The sequence below is a fragment of the Nomia melanderi genome, chromosome 6 (genome assembly GCF_051020985.1).
Source record: "Nomia melanderi isolate GNS246 chromosome 6, iyNomMela1, whole genome shotgun sequence".
Taxonomy (NCBI): Eukaryota; Metazoa; Arthropoda; class Insecta; order Hymenoptera; family Halictidae; genus Nomia; species Nomia melanderi.
Window position 1 is genome coordinate 6,453,194 of NC_135004.1, and position 21,391 is coordinate 6,474,584.

The 21,391-nt window shown below is 36.6% G+C and overlaps 2 protein-coding genes and 1 long non-coding RNA gene across 3 annotated transcripts; 1 reads left to right on the forward strand and 2 right to left on the reverse strand.

The window, feature by feature from the left end:
• Positions 1-103: 103 nt before the first annotated feature.
• Positions 104-21,228, reverse strand: mRpS9 (mitochondrial ribosomal protein S9). The gene is made up of 11 exons (XM_076368385.1): positions 20,868-21,228; positions 20,622-20,754; positions 20,416-20,519; positions 20,024-20,197; positions 19,859-19,944; positions 19,714-19,789; positions 19,507-19,632; positions 19,395-19,437; positions 18,818-18,933; positions 897-1,059; positions 104-255 (listed from the first exon to the last, which is right to left on the reverse strand). The coding sequence occupies exons 1-11, from the start codon at positions 20,967-20,969 to the stop codon at positions 164-166; spliced, it is 1,215 nt and encodes a 404-aa protein (XP_076224500.1). The 5' UTR covers positions 20,970-21,228; the 3' UTR covers positions 104-163.
• On the reverse strand, positions 1,294-16,507 carry wtrw (ankyrin repeat domain 61 water witch). Its single transcript, XM_031979010.2, has 3 exons — positions 16,361-16,507; positions 11,632-14,567; positions 1,294-4,806 (listed from the first exon to the last, which is right to left on the reverse strand). Exons 2-3 carry the CDS (start codon positions 14,527-14,529, stop codon positions 1,750-1,752), a joined length of 5,955 nt encoding a protein of 1,984 aa, XP_031834870.1. The 5' UTR covers positions 14,530-14,567; positions 16,361-16,507; the 3' UTR covers positions 1,294-1,749.
• On the forward strand, positions 16,941-18,052 carry LOC116428197 (uncharacterized). The gene is made up of 3 exons (XR_012998793.1): positions 16,941-17,390; positions 17,501-17,771; positions 17,891-18,052. It is a non-coding gene; the product is annotated as an uncharacterized LOC116428197 (long non-coding RNA).
• Positions 21,229-21,391: the final 163 nt, after the last annotated feature.

Genomic DNA, 21,391 nt, shown 5'->3' on the forward strand with positions numbered 1-21,391 from the left:
TTTCCATTTATTAATTTACTGATTAATTACTCTTTATCTCTTGATAATGACAAAACTTACTCAGTATGGTTCTTGGAGATATTTTGTAATAAATAAAAAAAAATATTTTTTAAGATTACACTGAAATATATTTTTACAATTTTTAAAGTATAGAAAAACAATATTAACGTTTTTTCCACGTGTATCTTCTTCGTGCTCCTTCCTTTCCAGGTTTCTTTCTCTCACGTTTTCTAGGATCCGTTGTTAGGAGGCCAGCTAGATAGACATAAAATATGTTTCCATTAAGAATTCATTTTCCATTAATTTGATAAACATTTTCTTATTAAAAGTTGCATACAAAAAATAACTGTAAGTAATTATTATAAAAATAAACCACGAATTCATAATGTAATTACTTCATATTTCTATACAATGTACAATGTTTACAAAAAATTGTAAAATTTTTACAATTTAAAAACCAGAAATTAAATATTCTAATATTTTTGAAACATAATAATATAACTACAAATTTTTCACATTATTAAAATAATGAAAATGTTACTCAATGAATTTAATGTTCGATGTTATTAGCACTTTCTGAATTACATTTAGAAATTAGTGCTTCAATCAACAATGGACGGTAATAACTTTATTTTAGTTTCTATCATATGTTAATTTTTAAAATTTATCCCGAAAGTTCCGCGTAACGTGATAATAATAAGTATCACAGGAAAAACTATTTTAAATTAACATTTTAATTTCTTTAAACCTATTATTGTAATTGTGGGGTGGAAAATATGCACGTAAGCTTTATGCTACTGTTGTTCGTAGTATTCACCTGGTTGATTGTTACAGTTATCAAGTTATTGGATGTATTGACAACAGATTATTAATTAAAAAGTTAGTTATTTTTTTACCAAGTCTCATTTTTTCTATCATCTGAATATCAACAAAGTTTCGAAGTCCCTTTGCAATGCCTAAACGAACAACACCAGATTGTCCAGTAGGCCCTCCACCAGAAACGGTTGCTTCGATATCAACTTTGTCTTGCATATTCGTAAAAATTAAGGGGAATATAATCTGTAATTAAAAATAAAGTACGTTAATTATCGAAAAAGCTAATACACTACGCTTAAATTTATATATTCATTAGCCACATCACAATAAAAAAGCATGTCTTTTGAGCCAAATTTAAATCTTAGATGACGGTAAATTTCAACAAAAAAAGGAAAATATTAATGTAATTACCTAAATAAGTTAGAATTTCTTATAGTGAATTGAGTCCATTGATAATTTTGATAAAATAAAAAAATATCCGAATAATTGTTGTATTCTGTAAATTTAGGTACTATACAATTATCGAAAATGGTTTTATTAAAAGAACAACGGTCTAGGGATGGTTCGATACTAATTATTAAATTAGATGGTTCGTTATAAATGTCTATCTGAAATGTCATAAGTATTATCTAGAATGTACAACTAACAACATTAATCCGTTACATAACAATTACAAAACACATGGTGAGCGAAGAAATTTGCGATACACAGAACATTAAAAGGATTTCTAATGCTGAAATTGTATAGCAGGGTCTTTTCATTTATTTTCACTTTCACTTCCGAGGTACGTTTCTCTTGTCGATCGTTTAAAAAATACTCCATTTCCGGATATACACGTGATAAAGCCAATACGTTGACTTCGCTTCCGTTACGCCCGAGAGTGATAGAGAGAAGACTGTTTCACTCGAAATGATTTGCGTCGCTCCGTTATTATCAATTCTGGCATGTGTCCGAAACAATTCGGGTCGAAGGCATTTGCGTACGTTCAGTGTTAGTACTTAGGGGATGCCAGTTTCTTTTTTCCTTCGTCAAATTTTTTACAACACTTTCTAGCGTTTTATTGGTGTCCAACAGCTGCTCCTTTAGGGACTTGATGGTCTCCTCGTACGACTGCAGCTTGTTGGCCAAATTCTCGACGATCAATTGCAAATTGGAATCCGAGCATTCTTCGCTCTGCTGCCTCATCCACATCACATGATCGCTAAGGCTGACGCTGTCATCGTTCATGAACGGTATATTCTTTTGCGCGATCTCGTACGCCGCTTTCAGAATGTCCTTGGGTAGCCTCTTCTCCAACGGGTTCAGCGGCTTCACCACCAGCACCCTCTTTCTGTTCTCAACGTTGATTTTATGGTCTGACATCCATTTACGGAAAGCATACGGTATCGAGCTGTTGTGGAGCACCATCTCCGTGAAGAGGATCAGCTTGGTTTGTCGTACGAGTTTCGTGAGGCCCGCGTGGTTTCTCAGTCCCTGGATGTCGTGTACAGCGATGCCGACCAGAAGATTCATCAGGATCACAGTGACAAACACAATGAACAACGTGAACAGGATCTGCGAGCAGACCGACAAGGGATGATAGATCACGAACGGCCCCTCGGTTTCCTGATCGATTTGAGTGATAAGACCCTCGAAGTCCAGTTCGCCGGCCATCATCGCCAGCACTTTGATCAGTCCAGTGAACGGGTTGCCGAACGACGGCTCGCCGACGAAGATCACGCAGAAGCTGACTGTGAACCCAATTAGCAGCCCGGAATAAGCGAGCAACAATTTCGCGAACTCGAACTGTATGTGGGTGAACATGGCCACGTAGGTGCCGAACGCCGGCAACTGGCCGACCATCAGCATCAGGTTGGTCCACGCGCACAGTATTGCGAACGCGCCGACGTAATTCTGCCAGTCGTAGGTACGGCCGGTGTACACGAACGATGTGACGAACACGCTGATGATGACCACACCGTCGAGGACATTGTCGATGTTCGAGAAGTACTGTTTCGCCGACGTGTACACCATGAATCCGAATATCTTCCTTGGTATCGAGATACAGGTGAAGATGAACAATAGGTACCACTGTATCTCAATGGCGGGCCGCCTGAACAGAAAGCCGGAAAGCCGTTTGCTGTTGCAGATTTTCGAGCTGCTCGCATCGTCGTAGTTATAGCATTTGTAGGCCAACGCGGTGAGCACGTATGTGGTCATACAGATCACCGTCATTGCGTACAGGAGGATCCTGAGCAGATAGAACTTCCGAATCTTCTCCCATTTCAGGTGTAAAAACGCCATTACCAATGGATGCGACAGCAAGTCCTTGCGGCGTTCTTGGACGAACGTGTTGATGAAGCTGGTCTCGCACTGGTTGCCGCTTGGAAACAACAGATCGAAGTGCAGCCTCATCTCGAACTCCCTGTTGTGGGGCACGGGTCTCCTCAGCGTGATAGACGCATCCAGCCTCTGTCTGAAGACTTGCAGGGATTCGGGTATCTTCCTGAGTATGATATTCAGCGCGGACAAGCCGGCGCTGGTAGTCGCGCTGACGTCCGCTCCTGCCCAAATTAAGACATCAACGCAGTGGGACTGTTCGTTCAACGCGGCCACGTGCAGAGGTGTGAAGCCGGTTCTATCCGCCGCGTTCACCAGCGCGCCATGCTTCAATAATATATCCACCAGCTTCGCAGACGAAGAGGTGGTCATTACGGCGAAGTGGAGAGGCGTCCTGAGCGCCCGGTCCACGGCGTTGATATTGGTGCCAGGGGAATCGAGCAACAACTCGACGCATTTGATCGACTGCACGAAGCAGGCCACATGAAGGGCTGTCTCGCCCATGTGGTTCTTCTCGACGATGCTCGCGCCGCGTTCCAACAACAGCTTCACTATCTCGACCGCGTCCGACCTGATTGCCGAGTGCAACACCGGCTCGACGATCTCCTGGTAAAGATAAGTGGTCGGTTTCGCGCCGTTGTCCAGCAACACCCGCGCCGCATCTACCGAGTTCCTGTATATAGCAAAATGAAGGGGAGTGTAGTGGTTGATCGGGTTCCTGCAGTTCACATCGGCGCCAATCTTGATCAGGTGCTCGACGCAGGCTACGTTACCGCTCAAGGAGGCAGCAAGGATTGCGTTCATGCCAGTGCATGGAACGGTGTAGTCGAAACACGCGCCGGACTGCTCCAATTTCGGCAACAGGTGCGCCAGGCCCCTGTAGCAACACCAAACGTACGCGATGTTTTTAACTCTCTCGCCGGGAGGCAGTTCCGGCAACGCGTTGCACTTTTCCAGCTCGAGCAGCAGCTTCATCTCCGCGGTGGTGATCATCGACCACATGATCGACGTTAGGTCGTTCCCGTTGATGTGAGCCTGCCGAAACACGTCCAGGTTGTCGTAAAACAGGGACTCGTCGACCGGCGGTGGTGTGCCCGCGTCGATCTCTATGCGATCTTGGACCACGTTTATCTGGGGAGCTTCGTTGCTTACGATCTTCTCCACGTTCCCTGCTTGCCCGTACCTAACCGATCTAAACGTGGGTGCTAGTCTTGTGGACAGAAGGTCGTTTGATCGGTCGGTTAAATTTGACATGGAACAATGCCTGGCCTTCCCATCCCGGCTTAACGGTAGATTCAGTGTCTGCAAGGTCGCCTGTCGAGTGTTGATCGCTTCGTTCACGAACTCCTTATCCACCTTCGAGTCTTTCTCTTCGTCGGCGTAGAGGCAGGAGCGACGATTCTTTAGTCTGGTCAAGGAATAGTGTCTCGTCGTCTTTCCATGGCTCAATGAACTCAGCATTATCTTTGGACTCGTTCTGTCGGCGTCCTCATGGCCTCTCTCGTCGCCTTCCTCTTTCGTCAGTCGATAGTTGTTCTCGTCGAACGACAATCGACGATCCCTCCGATTGGCGAACGAACAACTTCGCGATTCTCCCTCGTCGTTGTCCGATGGCAAGTTGATTTTCGGCAGATCCTTGAATCCCTCGTTCTCCATTCCGTTCAGGGTACCCTACGCGCCGTGGATGATGAAGAAACTGCGACGTAACGTAACGCGCTCCCTGGTATCGCGGATCGCCACCGTGGAACGTTCGTTCCAATCGTCATACCTCGGCCTCACTCTTTTCTTCGTTTATCACGTCACGTCCCAAAGTCATTTGGATCACTTTAAGAGAACGGTCCCGTCATTACGGCACACGCGACCGCTGGTGTCACTCGCCCGAGTGACTTATATTGGATCGCCACCGTACGAAGATTCATTCTATATATAAAGCCGCGATAGGAAAAGACACGCTTCCACTCGACGAACTGTCCTCCGTCGAATAGGGACCTTGAACTTAAAAACTAACGGGACAGAGGTCGCCGACGACCGGTCGTTTCGTTGCAACGAATGCGACTTTCTCCTCCACGAATCCGCTTCTATCTTCTTCCGTGTCCGTAGCCCGTTGATCCTCTTCGGATTTTCGATTCTTCTTCCGTTTTCTTTTTCTTCCTCTTCCTCTTTTTCTGAAGAATAGCAGCTGAACTCACGAGTCTCCTTATTTTCCACTGCTTAGACTATCCATCTATGCAAAAAGTATTGACATATGTTTTCTTTTGCTTTCCTCTTTCGGGGATTACAAGCGAATTTTGAAATGAGTTGTTGTCAAGACTGAAGCCGATATAACTGTTATTCTATGGACCTTGGAGAATAGTTATCGTTTAATATTTCGTTCGTAAATTTTTATTAGTCTTCCTTCGACTTTACTCGGATTTAATGAAGAACGAGAAGTTTGACAAATGACTTTTTTACTTTATACTTTTCAAAAAATTATAATTGCTGATGTTATGCAACATCTTCTCGAAAACACGGTTAAGTTTTTCTGTCTCTTTTTGCTGTTTCTTCAGAATTCATAAAGACTCTAGTAGAAAAATTAGATTTCGATGAAACTTTATATCATACTGCACTGGTTAGAACAAACTACGAAAACAAAATCAAATTTAATCGTAATAACTATGTAATCGGATCGATATTTCTTTATTACTTTCCAGTCTGTTACTAGCAACTTGAGACATTTACACTACGCGATTGTCTGTGGATAATCGCTCGAGCAATTAAAAGTGTAAAGGGTAAAAGTAGAAGTAATAATTTGCCAGCACGTGTCGTTTAATCGAGGAACACGTAATACTGGAACTATACCACAGATAAATTTTCTATAAAACAAAGTTATGCAAGAACGTTTGTCATTAACACTGACTACTTCCGTCGTATGCTGTACGATAGTCACCGATGTTTTAATCGCACGGATTTTAATTCACATTGAACTGAGGCGATCGAGCGGAGCTCGGTGTCTGTTACTGTTCTCTTTTATGCACATGATTAGCGCCACACTCGAGACAAGTAAAACAGAAGAAGAAACAAAAAGAAAATAATGGTAACTGTGCTTGAGAATTCCGGTCTGCCTGTAAAACTCGCCATTTGTACGTACTGAACTTTAAAACTTTATAGTATATATGTTGTCGCAATTATGCAAATTATTGTAAAGCGTGCTCGTTGTCGTAAGTCAACGAATGAACTAGAAATTAATGCACTTAAGAATGCGATTCTCAGAATCTTTTTACACGCGAATCGACTTCTTAATAACAGAGAAATGATTAAAAGGAATTGATCAATTCAAATGTATTACATTTTAATCGAAACACTAGAAATTAACGAAATTGCGTTTATTTATCTATATAAGTCATAATCAAAAACACTAAACAGTAATTATTTAAGTTTAGTAGTTACTAAACAGTAATTAAAATAATATTGCAACTGTAAAAGTTATTTGTTTCGCTTTGCAATTGTAAAAGTTTAAAATATGCAGAGAGTCTGATTAGCATAGATTTGAAGTATTTCGATTTTGATCACTGTTGTTTCTTGAGTTTACTCGTTGAATCAAAATTACAATGCATATAAATATTTCAAAGTGATTTATACTTGACTACCTGTTAAAACTATTTTCATGTTTGATACAAATGTGGCTACAGTTAATGAGCAAGTAATTTTCAAGTGTTACTTTAAGTACAAACCAGCACTGTTCGTAAGTATTTGCATTCCTTATCGAATTTGTATGAATTATTTATGTACCATTCGTCTGAATATCCTTCGGTTCACGCCGATACAAAGGAATCACATGAACCAACGATAACAAATATTGCACAAAACCTATAATTTTTTCCAACAATTATCACCTCAAAATCTCCAATTTAATATTTTCTCGTTCATTCGAAATCTTTCTATTTTTCAGTTTGACTTTTAACTTCAGTCGTCGACAATGACTACACTGTTATATATCAAATAATCAACTTTTCTTACACTGGAATAACCGTCGTCCATAGATCATCCTCTCAACATTCACCCAGTCTTTTTTCGTTTGGATATGTCGAATTCACAATCTTACATTATTTTCGAGTTAATTATAATTTCACTGAAGATTTTCACTAATCCACTGCCTATTTTTCGTCGTTACGTATCAAAACAGCGTTCATCAGTGATCAAATTCGTCACATCCGGTGGCAATGAAGTTACGGATCAAACGGAATCAATGAAAAAAAAAGAAAGAAACAAAGATTTTTAGTTGGCGTCGAAATCGCAAACGCGTAACGCCTGGACAAGAGTCCGCGCGGATGTGAGGCTTTTAACGGATCCACCGGACTTAAAGATGTTCCGTAAAATCTAGATACACTCGCGGAGTCAGAAACTCAGCGTCCTTGTTCAATTCTATCGTAGCTGGTAATTGTGCGCTATCATCGCACGGGCCGACACGATGATCATAATTCCCGACGAATTGGAACCGGTTTTTCTCTCTCAAGTACCTCATAACCGCTTTACGAATTTCAATGGGCGCATTCGTGAATGTACTCGGACCTAATGTAGGCTCGCCGCCATCTTGGTACGTCCATCGAAATTCTTTGAGCAACGAGCGGTAACGCCGCCGCACAAGTTAATGGCCACTTATCTTGGTAAACGTGGAATAAAAACAAGCAGAACGCTCGAAAATCGTCTTAACAAAAAGGATTCTCGCAACTTTTTTGAAAAGAACTCGAAGACAAGGTTCACTTTGTTGTATTAACACATTGACTGCAACGAAAAACTTCAAGGTTTTATGTATTACTTATTCTTTTGTAACAAAGATAAAGAGGAAGAATTATTAATTGTCCGGTACCACAATTCTTAGGTTACACTATTATCTAGTTATTTACACTATTGGACATCTTTATTCGACGTGAGTGATCTTACGAATTATAATTGTTTTCAAGTAATTTGGAAACTCCGATCATCGGTCACCACCGTGGGAGTCGACGTGTTAATCTTTATTCATTGTGTATGAAGCAAGATTCTAAAGATACGAAAAGATCTTTTCATTGAATTTTGTTAGAAGCTGAAAAGGATTATCTAATCATTTTCCATTTTTAGACATTGGTTTATTCTTTATTTAGCAATTTTTAGTAGCGAGTTTTTTCTTATTCTAGTGCGAATCGATTATAAAGGATTACATTGTGTACACATTTTACTTGGAAGTTTTTTATCGTCTCTTGGTGCGTTCATTTATTTATAATATTTATTTGTGTATGGCAATATAAACGGCTGCATTGGATTAATATTATTAAACAGTCGATGTTTATGCATATGTGTAACGCCAAAGTTTATTAATGTGAATGAAGCAACTATACGGTGAAGTTTAATAAAATGTTCATTTTATTTTGAGGCTAAGAAAATAAATTCTCGTTTAATTTTGAAACCTGCGAAATACGTTTTAAAAATCGGAATTTACATAAATATTCACAGACTAATTTTACTTAGCACTCCGGCGTCCAAATTCCATATGGCGTCGTGGATATCGTGGCTATTTTGCAACGGTGTTTGTAATGTTTCGGAAATTTAAACGTTGTATTAACTTGTATTATTATTTTTTAGTATACGAATGTAATGTATAAATTACGGATTTTATCAAACTTGCTATACGAAAATGTTCAAGGGAAAATTAAAGACGTTTTTATTCTTTCATAAATACGATCAAATCTCTGATAATGCTAAGAACTTCATTCCTTAGAAATTACTTTAAGAGTATTACAAACCTACATGTACATCAAAATCTGCAGTTCAAATATGAATTTGAAAAATTTGAAGTACGAATTTATGTAATAAAAATATTATATCTTGTTCTTAATGTATTTTACAAAACATTAAACGCACAACTTTCACAATACTCATAATGATAAGATGATTAATAAATTGATTTATATTTAGTTTATTTTGAAGAAGATATTGAGCTACATATTTCTGTGATAAATATTTGTTCGAATTAATTTTTTAATATTAGTGACACGGGAAATGTGAAGTATATAAAAGTCGGCTGACATAATAAATATTCTTTACATCTTCATTTTAGAATTTACTTGTCTCAATGGCACAACACAAGGATAATGACAGAAGTCCGTGTCTGAATGCTTAATTACCGAAAGATCGAGAGAGGTATCAGATTCTGAGAAGTAGTTACCCAGCGTTTTTGTAATTAAAACTTGTTAGCGATCGGTTTGAAGAAAATGTTCTCCGCGTAGCGTTAATCAACGGAATGTTTTTCTCTAATTTGCATTCGTGGTTCATTTGTAATATAAGCTTGACAAGTGAAAGTCGAAAGTCGAACCCGCAGGGTTATCTCATTGTAAGTCAACATTTATAAAAGTTTCCACGAGGACATCAACGATTTGTCACGAACGCCATGTCCGATTTTATGTTTTCACGATGTACGAGATTTGATAAGAGAAACGGTCGAACGAGAACTTCGGCCATGATCAACAGAATTTTGATTTTATTTTCAACTTGTGGAGTTTATGAAATTTTGAGATCTCAATTTATGAAATAAATTAATCTTTAATACTAAATTTTATTAAATAGAGTTTACATTGAGGACTAAGATACAATAAACACGATAATGATCTCAGTGCAAGAATATTTTTTTTTTTTAAATCAAATTATGTTCGCTGATCATTGTATTTTTGATGATTCAAATGATTGTATCTTAATGATTCGTGAATACGTTTGATGGATATTAATAGGACATTTGCGGCTGAAAATTAATTGCGGAAAGTGTACGGCAGTAATAGAAGTCGGAAATAAACCGTGAGAACCGTTAAATCTTGCAAATCTCATTCAAGCATCGATTTGCATTCCGCCTTCGTTCGACATTTTGTTTTTCGCTTTGGTAGGTATACATCTTACGAAACGTGTTTAGGATGATTGAAATTTTGTCGCTCCAGGCACAGGTAAGATCATTGGGCAATAAGCAGCGTTTGAAACTGCCACGTAGACGAAAAAGGATCGCGAAACATTTCCAAAATAAGAACATTTATTTTTACACGAACTGCCTTGAACGGTCAAGTGGAGAATTGTTATTATTTTATGCGTGATTATTTCCAGAAAAAAAAGGAATGTTATTTCTTCCTATAGTTTATTCAAGGCGAAATAATAATTCAGAACAGTATATGCTATCTATTTGCATACTACGTTTTGTATAGAGTTAAATCATTGTTTTAGTATCTAAATAAGCATTTAAAGCACCTTTCCTCTAAATTAACTTTAGAATTCTGAATCATATTAAAATAATTTTTTTTATACATTTTTTAAAATAATTATACAGTTTATTATTTAATATTATGTATAGCAGTCATAGAAAAATTTCAGCTGTGTGGATGAAGTTTAATATTAGAATTTATTGTGAATTAAAATATAAAATGTATAAATTATCAATAGTTTTAGAAAAAGATATTTGTAAAGTTATATAAATATGTAAATATTCTTTAATGGAATATCGCATAAGTGGGATTTTATAAAATTTATCCGGTTTCTTACTTTTCATGTATATTAAGTATTCCGAGTATAAATTATTTATATAAGAATTCCTTATATTGCTATGAGGATAATTGTTTTTAAACTAGTACATACAAAATTGTGCATATAAAAATTATCTGACGCATATGCAAAAAATGATTTATTTGTATATCTTTGTACACTCAGATAAAAAAATAAAATGTATCAGTTGCACTATTTAATCGCGTCATATTTACAATCTTCAATTATTTTCATAACAATCCGCGTACGTTGTAATAAATTACATAATAATTATATCTATTTTTCTATCTCGTTCTATAAACATTCGATTTCTACATGGTCCACTTCATGATCTCCTGAATATTTATTTCCTGGACGGAATTCAAGTTCTTAACATACAATATTAAAATATTTCTCAGGTATACCGAAGAAAATTTGTACATTATCGTAAATTATTCAATTATCCCCATCAATCTTAAAGTATTATCAGCGCACATTCCCCATAAAGGTCAACAAAAGAATCGACAGGTTAAAATTATACAAAGAAATTCATCGTGAAAACTCAAAACGAATTCGCAGGTAAACGTAAACCTCTCTAACTCATATGTACGGAATGATTTATACATACTCGCTCCGCCAAATTTCGCCCGGAAATTTATAAAGCGCGATATGCAAAGCACGGTACACTCGGTCAACGTTTAAAAGTCTGCCGTGCCTCGTTCCTATTTTTTTTTCGCAAAATTTCGTCTGATTTCGGGAAAGAGGCAACAGTCGCGTTCGAATGATGAATAAGAATAAAACTAGCGACCACGGAGGAATTACAATCGTCTGTGATCAACGGTCTACACGAGCCACGTGACGGAACGCCGCAATTTCTTCCGTTCCCGATGCATGTGATTTTCGATCTGGGAAGCACTCAGATCATTCACACGATACATCGACACTTGCCGGAATTCCACGAACGAAAGATCGCGTTTAATTAACCTTATCCTCTTCCTTCTTCGTTCCGTATCGTTTGTCCGCCATCAGCGTCATCAAGAGATCCTGAAGAAGCTCTTGGTTCCTTTTGCAAATTTGCTTCAGCATTGATAACTCCCCTTGAACCGTGGAATCGTCTGTGCATTCGCTCTCTACAGCAGGTCTCCTCCTAACCGTCGAATAGGGCTCGCTCTTGAGATAGGTGTATGCGGTGCTGGTGTTTTTCCTGCTGCACAGTGTGCTGCACATGTTCTTCCGTTCCTTGGCTATCTTATGAGCTGCAGACAATAAATCTCTCGGCAACCTAGTCTCCCTCGGATTAAGTGGCCTGACGGTTAAAACTGCCCTAAGGGGAGATGGTAACAGGAGAGCGGTCCATCGCAAAAACTTGGTTAGCCGTTTGGGCATCAGACCCAAAAAAAGCGCGGTCTCGACGTCATAAATTAATTTTGTCTGTCGTACGAGTTTCGCTAGGCCCGCAGTTTTCTGCAATCCTTTTATATCATGCACAGCTATGCCAACCAGAAGATTCATCAAAACGATAGTAACGAACAAAAGAAACAGCACGAAGGACAACTGAGCTGATACCTGCAGCAGTATCCAAGAGGTTCCGCCCACGTCTGTAGGTTTGCCATCTTCTTCTCTGGGGAAAAAAAGATCCTCAAAATTCAGTTCGCCAGTCATCATCACAAGGACCTTGATCAAGCCGATGTGCGGGCTGCTGAAGGACTTCGAGCGTGGGAATATCACGCAGAAACTAGCGGTGAATCCTACCAAGAGGCAAGCGTACGCTAATAAAAGCTTGAAGACTTGTGCTTGAACGCTGGTGAACATGGCCACGTACGCGCCGAATATGGGTAACTGGCCTATCATCAACATCAAATTGCTCCAGCCGCATAGAACCGCGAATGCTCCCACGTGGCTTTGCCACGGATAAGTCCTGCCGGTGTATATGAAAGACGTGGCAAACACACTCAGTATCACGCACCATTCTACCATGTTCTCCGCCTGGGTGAAAAACTGACGGACTGACAGATATGTCGGTATGCTGGTTAGTTTGCGGATCGCTTCAAGAATGGTCAGCACCATTAACGCGTACCATTCGACTTCGAGGACCGCAGGATGTCTATAGAGGAATCCGTTGACGCCAGTGGTGTTCGCGCACAACGGTGGCTGTGTAGGGTCCATCTGGCCATGCGACTCGTTGTAACAATTATGCGCGAGAGCGGTCATCACCCAGCCAGTGAGTATCAAGACGTAGAACAGGTAGAAAATCAGTCTTCCCACGTAATACTTGCGGATCTTCTGCCACTTTAAATGGAGGAATGCCTGACAGAGCGGATGTTCTAGGATTTCCTTGTAACCTTCCTTCACGAATGTGCCCAGGTACCTGATCTCGCCCTGCTTCTGATGCATCAACAGAGGATGGAAGTCTAGCCTCAGCTCAACTTCACCTGCCGCTGATCCGTGCTGATGAAGCGTGATAGAGGTGTCCAGCCTCTGTTTGAAGACGTTCAAAGATGTCGGCGTCTTGCGCAGGATAATGGACAAAGCGCTAGTGCCGCCCTTCGTTCTCGCGCTTAGGTCAGCTCCGTGTTGAATCAGGATATCGACACATTGAGATAATTCATTTAACGCGGCGATGTGGAGCGGTGTGTAACCGTACTTGTCGGTTTTATTGATGTTCGCCCTCCATTTGATTAAGAATTCTGTAACATCGTAAGCCAACAAGGACCTCCCTAGAGCAAGATGCAGGGCCGTTCTCTCATCGTTGTCTTCGATATCAGGATCGCAGCCGCCCTTTTTCAGCAACAGCTCTACGCACTCCAGCGACTGTGATCGAGCGGCTATGTGCAATGCCGTCTGGCCTCTGTGGTTTTTGAAGTGGACGTTCGCGCCCCTTTCGATCAAAATTTCCACGTTCTCCATACAACCGGCCTCTGCGGCTAGGTGCAAAGCAGTATCGCCTTTTTTGGTTGGCAAGTCTATTTGGCAGCTGGCATTTAAGAGCACCGTTAAACAAGCTGGATCTCCACTGTCCGCCGCGTGGTGTATGACGCCGTACCCGTTACAATCCAACTTGTTCAGAGTCGGATTGTGCGGCGCTAATAGTTTCAGCACGCCCAGAGCGTTCGATCTGGCTGCCGCGTGTAGCACGGTCTCTTCCGCGCAAGGTGACTCCTGGCTGATACCCAGTTGGAGGAAGTACTGAGCGACTTTCAGGGCATTACCAAAAGCAGCATAGTAGAAAGGCGTATGAGTTTGATCTAGACTTATAATCGCTCCGTTATTTAACAGATATTGCACCCCTTCCAGCGAATTGTTAAACGCACACAAGTGCAACGGGGAGAGACCTTGCTCCTGCTCGGAATAATTTAAGTCGGCCCCAGCTTCATGAAGACTAGCCATAAGATCTAGTCGACCTATGAAACTGGCGTGCAACAGGAGCGTATTTATCTCGTGGCGCTTGTAGAATTTCTCGACGCGTTGAGAACTGGTCAAGTCCAGCTTGTCTGTCTCTAGATCGCTTAGGAGCTGCAACCGACCGCCCACGCTCCTCATATGCTCTGTCAAGAGGTTCCTGATTATGTCTTTGTTGACCTGCAACATGCAATTCATCTCCTCGGTGCAGGAACTCTCGCTGGGACACATGGAGTAGCAGTGCGGCTCCTCAATGGGCGGCGGTGTTCCGTAATCCAGGCTCCGTTCGTTCGGTGGCCAACTCGTTTCCGGTTTCGAGCGAGACGCGTTTCTCGCCACGAGCCAACGCGTCAGCAACAACGACGTCGAGGTCGTGCGTTTCGGCGTGGCCGGGACAGGAGAGGTCGTCACGTCCTCCATGTCGATGATCCGTTCCATTAGTACAGTTTTTTTCGGCGTCGGTGACGCCGAATCACTCGCCATCCTCCGCGCTTTGTACTTTACGTGGTTACATCATTGATCTACAAAGATATCGTTATGAGTACTAATTGCACGCTGGAAACCTGGTAATGCCTTGCGAACTGCCTCCGAACGGAAGCTCGAGATCTGATAAGGTTCACTCGTCAGTTTCTTCCGCGTGTATTCCACTCTTTAATGAAAATTCCCCATCAATAAAAATGTCCAATAATCAAGATTGTTGGTAGAATGGAATTGTGTTCGATCCGATGGAACAATGTTTCTTAGAAATATTTTATAACAGTTATAACGACAATGATCTTATGCGTTCCATTTTGAAAGACAATAGTGCAACGTTTTCATATTGCACTTTGGCTATCGGAAAAATATACAAATTACTGTCCTTAAAGGTTGAAAACATTATTTAAGGAATAGTTTTAAAAAATTATTGAACAATAAAATTTATTAATAATCATTAATGTAATAATTATTGAATTGTATCACTGATTTATATGATGTAACGTTACAGTTATTTTAGAAAATTTTGCAAGTAGATATAAAGATGATAATAATTAGTAACAGTTAATTTAGTAAGTAATTTAGATAATTGTTACTAAATAATGTTTTGTCAATTCGAAAAATAAAACTTTTCTTTCTAATGATGATACTGTTTAATCTGAAGGAACACAGACAATGTTGATGACGTCTGAGGCTGGTCAGAGGTGCATTGCGTGAGGCGCGAATGTCAATTGGAAAATCGGGCACATACATTGATAACTGTGAAGTGCCGCGCCGTTACCTTTAAATTGATATTATTTATATACAGTTCGAGTCCTTCAAGTACGAAGACGAGAACATTCTCGACATACAGACACGATTTTAGAAACACGAGAAAGACGCGTAAGATGACGTTTACGTATATTTCGCATAGTTTAATGATTACAGTCGCAGCAACGTACTTCCCTGACGATTTTTAAATCTGTATAAGGCTCGACTATTACTATCGAAAGATTCTTAAAATAACGAGTAAAAAACTTTCTAAACCTTTTATATGAATACTGTGCGAATAATTTGATAACGCTGTTTTTCGACTGTCATACAAAAAAATATGTAAAATTCGAAACGGAATTTATAAAGAATTTTCTATTTTATTGAGTAGAAAAAATAATAAGGTTTTTCGAAATTATACACGGAAATTTAAAATTAAATTTAACAAACAATTAGGAAACGAAAAACATCGCAATAACAAACACGAAACTAATGAAACACATTTTGAGATGATCACTATTTCTGTACCCAAAAGAAAAGTTTATTTTTCTAGTCTGCGTAGTACGTTGCTGTATTCATTTTAACGCTGTTGTCGAACGAGCAATCATTTCAAGAAATTCTAAAAAGTGTCTTTTCAATCACCACGAATTATTCACAGAAACTGGCCAACAGAAACGAATTTATTAACAAGAAAAAAACAAGCAAAATATTTGCTTATTATAAAAAATTCCGTACAAACGCAAACAATACTCAAACACCGGTACCACATTCATGCATCCGCATTTAACACCTTCAGCCCGATAAACCAAGATCAAAAAAGAACTGCTAATTTCAATATCCTTTTTCAAAAGCACAAACATAATTTACGTAACACAAAACTTTTGAAACGAATGGTAAAGCAACCGCTCTTTTCAACGTCATCGCGATTAAATTTACAACAGAATTTAATTTTTCATTTTACTATTACCAAGCCAAGAAATTGTAGCGGAAAAAAATGACAAGTTACATTATGTTCTCTTTTATTTGTAATTGTCGTGCGAAGGATTCAACGATCGATGCGACAAATAAATGTTTTACGATATCTCGTTACCGAAAGAAAACGTCGATGAAGAAACCAATTCCGGTGTTTCTCACGTGCGATGATGTTTATTGATCTGATCGAACACAAAGTACCAGTCTTATAACAACATCGTAAGCCAGTTGTACTATCGAGCGGCTCGATTAACACTGAGCTCGGATCGAGCTTTCTGCACATACGGTGTCTGTCCTGAGATCGCAGAGACCGTGGTAAATCGCGTTCATAGGAAATACTAACAATTCGCACAGTCTCGTATTCTTACGATCTTCGTTCTCTCAGCGTTTTAAGTTTGTACACTCTTTCAGCGTATTTCGTAATGAATCGCGACGAATCATTCGTTCAATAATGTCGATTTTCCTTGAACGATATAAAGTTTTACATTTTCAATTGGTAATACTTCTGTATACCAGATTTATAGACTATAAAACAATGATTCTTCTCAGTATATTGATTTGTAATTGTCAATCGTTATTCTGAAGAATCCCTTATGAAATTGTTAAATCAGAAGTATGATGATTCAAAATGGGTGATAGAAATACAAATACAAATAATTTGTATCTTGTTGATTTCATTTGCGTCATTTAATTTCAAGCTTTGTCGATTTATTTTTGTTGTCATAGGACGCAAGATGTAGTAGAGGTGTAGATCATTTCTTTTTCACTATCATAACATAAGTACCGTTACAAGATGGCGGAGAGGTCTCGAAGTTCGTACACTAGTTAGAAATCGCACAATCACTATTATATCCACTTTACGAACTTTTTTCACTTCAAAACTGTAGGCGCTATTAAAAAATTATATTAGTCCAAAATAGTCGAAGTATCGATTGTATTAAAAAAAAAATATTGTTCGCGGCAGCTAGAAACTGGTTTCCTCACACGAAAAAGAATTGAAAGGAAGTAAAACTATAGTTTTATGAATTTCTTAATTTTTCTTTCTTAAAAATGTACTAATAAAAAAGAGAAGAAACGTGACTATACCAACGCAACTGAGAATCGAGACACAAGATGCAAAGACAAAAGAAAAAAAGAAAAACACAAGAGTAGGGGAGCTTTTATTAAATTTCTTTGTCTATTACTTGTGCTGAAAATCATGAATATCTCAATATAGTTAATATTATTATAATTATAATCAATATAATTTGAAAATCAGGACATTCCAGGAAATGCATCTTGGGAGCATCGAGATACCAAATCAAAAATAGAGATAAACCTCGAAAAATTGAGGTGTCTAATCACCTTACATTTATGAGAAATAAAATGCTAATAACACTATATACATACGTTCAGTATATACTACTGTATATACAATAAAATGTATAATATATACAATATTTATAGTAATCTACATATAAATATAGATGGGATATTAACACTTAACGGACGGGACACGTAGATTTATGTGTTTTCATGTTAATTTAATGGTTTGTAAAACACAGTATTAGTGACAAGTACTAGAAATGAAAATAAGTGATTTCTCAAAATTGTATTAATAATGATACTAATTTAATAAATCAGCAATAATTTAAAGACATGTTTGCAGGTTTATATAATTTCTTCACGAATTCCCGGGACTGGAAAAAAATAGACAAAAAACCACCCGTCCATTAAGGATGAATACTAATATGAAATTGAATATATTTTCAGTTTTCCTATTGCTCCTTGTTCTTGAAGTAACTACATTAATAAATTTTATTTTGATTTTTCAGTTTTTATATACTGTAAAAATAATTAGTTCATTATATAATTTTACTTCTGCGGAAATAATACTTGTAATTATTCACGCATTATGTTCAAAAATGAAATAAACTTCTTCCAGAATTGAAAATGATTAAAATCAATAAACAACTATTATGATTAAATGTTATTATTCTTATAATGTACTGTTAAAATTATATTATAATTATACCTTATATGTATGGTTTTAATTTTGTACAAACTATTAACGTTTTATGAGGTACTGATAATGGTGTTTCCAATAAATGTGATAAGTGCAGGACTGATAAATATAATATGTATATAGAAAAACAGGCTGTTAATATTTTTTCATATAAATTTTCATTTTTCTTGAAGTAACTTAGGTTAAATAAACAGAAAATGGGGTATATTTCAAATTTAATGTGTACCTATTGATATTAATACTTAGTGAACTAATATCACAATATATGCAATATACTTATTATGTTGAATACTGCGTATATTGGGGTAAAAAATCATTTTGTTATTTTTATTATATTTTCATTTAACATATTAAGTTGCACATCAATCTCTTGTAGTTTGTAATTTCTCTCATAATTTACTTCCGTTTGTCAATTATATATTCTGTATATGGCTGTAAGTAAACTGAAAGTACTTCTGGACCGATAAAGGTTAAAAGAGAATATGAAATAACACTAAGAAATCTTCATGCTCATTGATAAAGGTAAATATAGTCAGAATACAGGATATATAAATATCTATAAAAACTTACCTGTTCACGGTGCAGTATCCTCTCAAAGTATGTAATATCGTGTCCATTGATAGTAATATTTCCAGATCCTTTGCCTATCACCTTTACATTTCCTCTTGAAGATTTTCTTTTGCAATCTGAAAAATATAGATAACTCTTAAAATAATTTCATAAAAGCCAACAAATGAAATTAAAAGAAACAAATTTGAATGGAATTATATTTATATATAATTAGTTTGCCACTAACAGATTTAATAGTTCATATTTTAATTTACAGAATTGTACACATAGATTATCCTAGATATGCATACAAATGTTTTAAGGAATAATACAAAATTTGAAATGAAACAAAAATATACTATGATTCCATGTTCAATTTGCTTTCTTTCTACAATATATTATAAATAAATTAACTACATAGAAAGTCCTTGAAAAAAGATGATCTATAAAGTAGATGACATAGGGATTAAAATGAAATAAAAAATACCTTCCAAATAATTAAGCAACATTAAATAAAGTATCAAGGTCTTATTTTTCAACAACACCCTGTATACTATTACAGTGTGTGTGGTATGAATATATTTTTTCTTATACTCACTATTGGTTTCGATGAAAGGTCTACCATTGCTATCATATTCAATCTGTAATAAAAATTATATTACTTGAAACTGAAAAAATGATTTATAATGTATCATTATAAGAATACATACAGGTGGAAGTGTAAGTTCACCTATAATATTTTTCAATGGTTTTCTAAATTTCATAATGAAATCAAAGTTATCCTTTGACATTGGATGTACTGCCAGCCTTTCCAAAGATTTAATAAGATAGGTATACTAAATTGAACAGAAACATATAACAAGTCAAAAAGAAGTATATTATAAAACCAAAAAGTAAAAGTAAAACTATATACTTACTTCATTTGTTTCAAGTTCTTCGTTCATTATATTTTCCACATCATTTTTAGCACACCAATCTGTTCCTAACAAATCTCTGAAATAATTAAAAATATTAACTATCATAATAGAATAAAATAAATATAGTGAAAGAATCATAACTTACACTTTATTTTCAGAAGTAGGTAATTTTTTTTGCGCCCACATTTGTTCTTCCTTTTCATTTAAAATTTTCATATTGTTTGCTATATTCTATAATTAAGAATATTCGTTGTATACATAAAGCATTGTATGAAACATTAAGATATAAATGGTTTACAATGTTACTTACATGTAATACTTCATAATAATTTTTTTTACAAGTATAATAGAAAAAATGAAATGGTCTGCCCATATCATTGAATTCTGCTTCTTTGCTTTGTCCAAATGTTTTCACTGGATCCGATATTAAAGGACGTGCTCTCCAATCATATAAACCCGAAGGAAACAAATAATTTATTGCATTCTATAAAAATTATTATATTTAGTTATTAAAAAAAAAATTTTTTGTGTTACTTCTATTTTATTAATATTTGAGAATATATGTCATATATGTGTTCATTTTTACATCATCGTGAAATGTCAATAGTAAATATTTTATTGAGTTAATTTTTTATTTTATTAAAAGAGATCTGAAATATATAGGTAAAAAGTTATTCTTTGTATAAAACGAATGTAACTTACCGCAATACTTTTTTCTGTTAATTTATCAGGATCTTCACCCATCATGTTGGCTAAATGTCGTTTTCCAATTTCATATTTTATTATTTCTATTTCTAAAAATTTTCCTAACAACAGGTAATGTAAATTGGTTATTTTTTTCATTTTTATATCGGTAACGATATTTTAGTCAGATTTGCGCACATTTGCATGATAAAATTGCAACTTACGATAATCTTTACATCTCTGCAAATATATTTTCATAGCTTTATTGAGTTTCTTTTCTTTTTTTACTGCCTCATCAGAATCCACAAGTTTTGATAGTTCAATAGCTATTGAAGTCGCAGGTTTAGATGTGACATCCTAAAGTTATTATAATACTATCATGGTAAATTTATAGGTTATAAAAATAATGTAAATACCGATGAATGTTTATTGACATAAATAAATTAAATAATATAATAATTTAGGCTTACCGAATGTTGTCTAATATGTAAAGTACCTCCAACTGCACTGATATTACTGACATTTATTACATTTCGTATATTTACAAGACCAACAAACATTATTCGAGCCATACTTGTGAACCGTTATAATGTATTATTTCTTTAAAATATATAAATTCAATGCAAACGTATTAAAGAACTTTTATTTCTTTTTTTGTTTCATGTTTTAATGATAATTTGTTTATATTCAGTAAATTTATACAAACTCAATAATTAAAAGTACGAATGAACATATGTAAATATTATGATCTATTTCAAGAGTATCGAAATTAGAAGCTCCATGAGTTCTCTAGGGTTTTTCCCCTCGTGAGGAGGGGACCCCCTCCATTCCAACTTTACCCTGTTTGATTGAACATTCACATAGAGTTACTCATATAGTAGGTATATACAAACAAAACATATATATTTCATTTTGGTTTTAATATTAATACTAAAATGGATATTATATAAATAAAGAATAATAAATAGATTTTATAATTTGTGCAAAAATATCT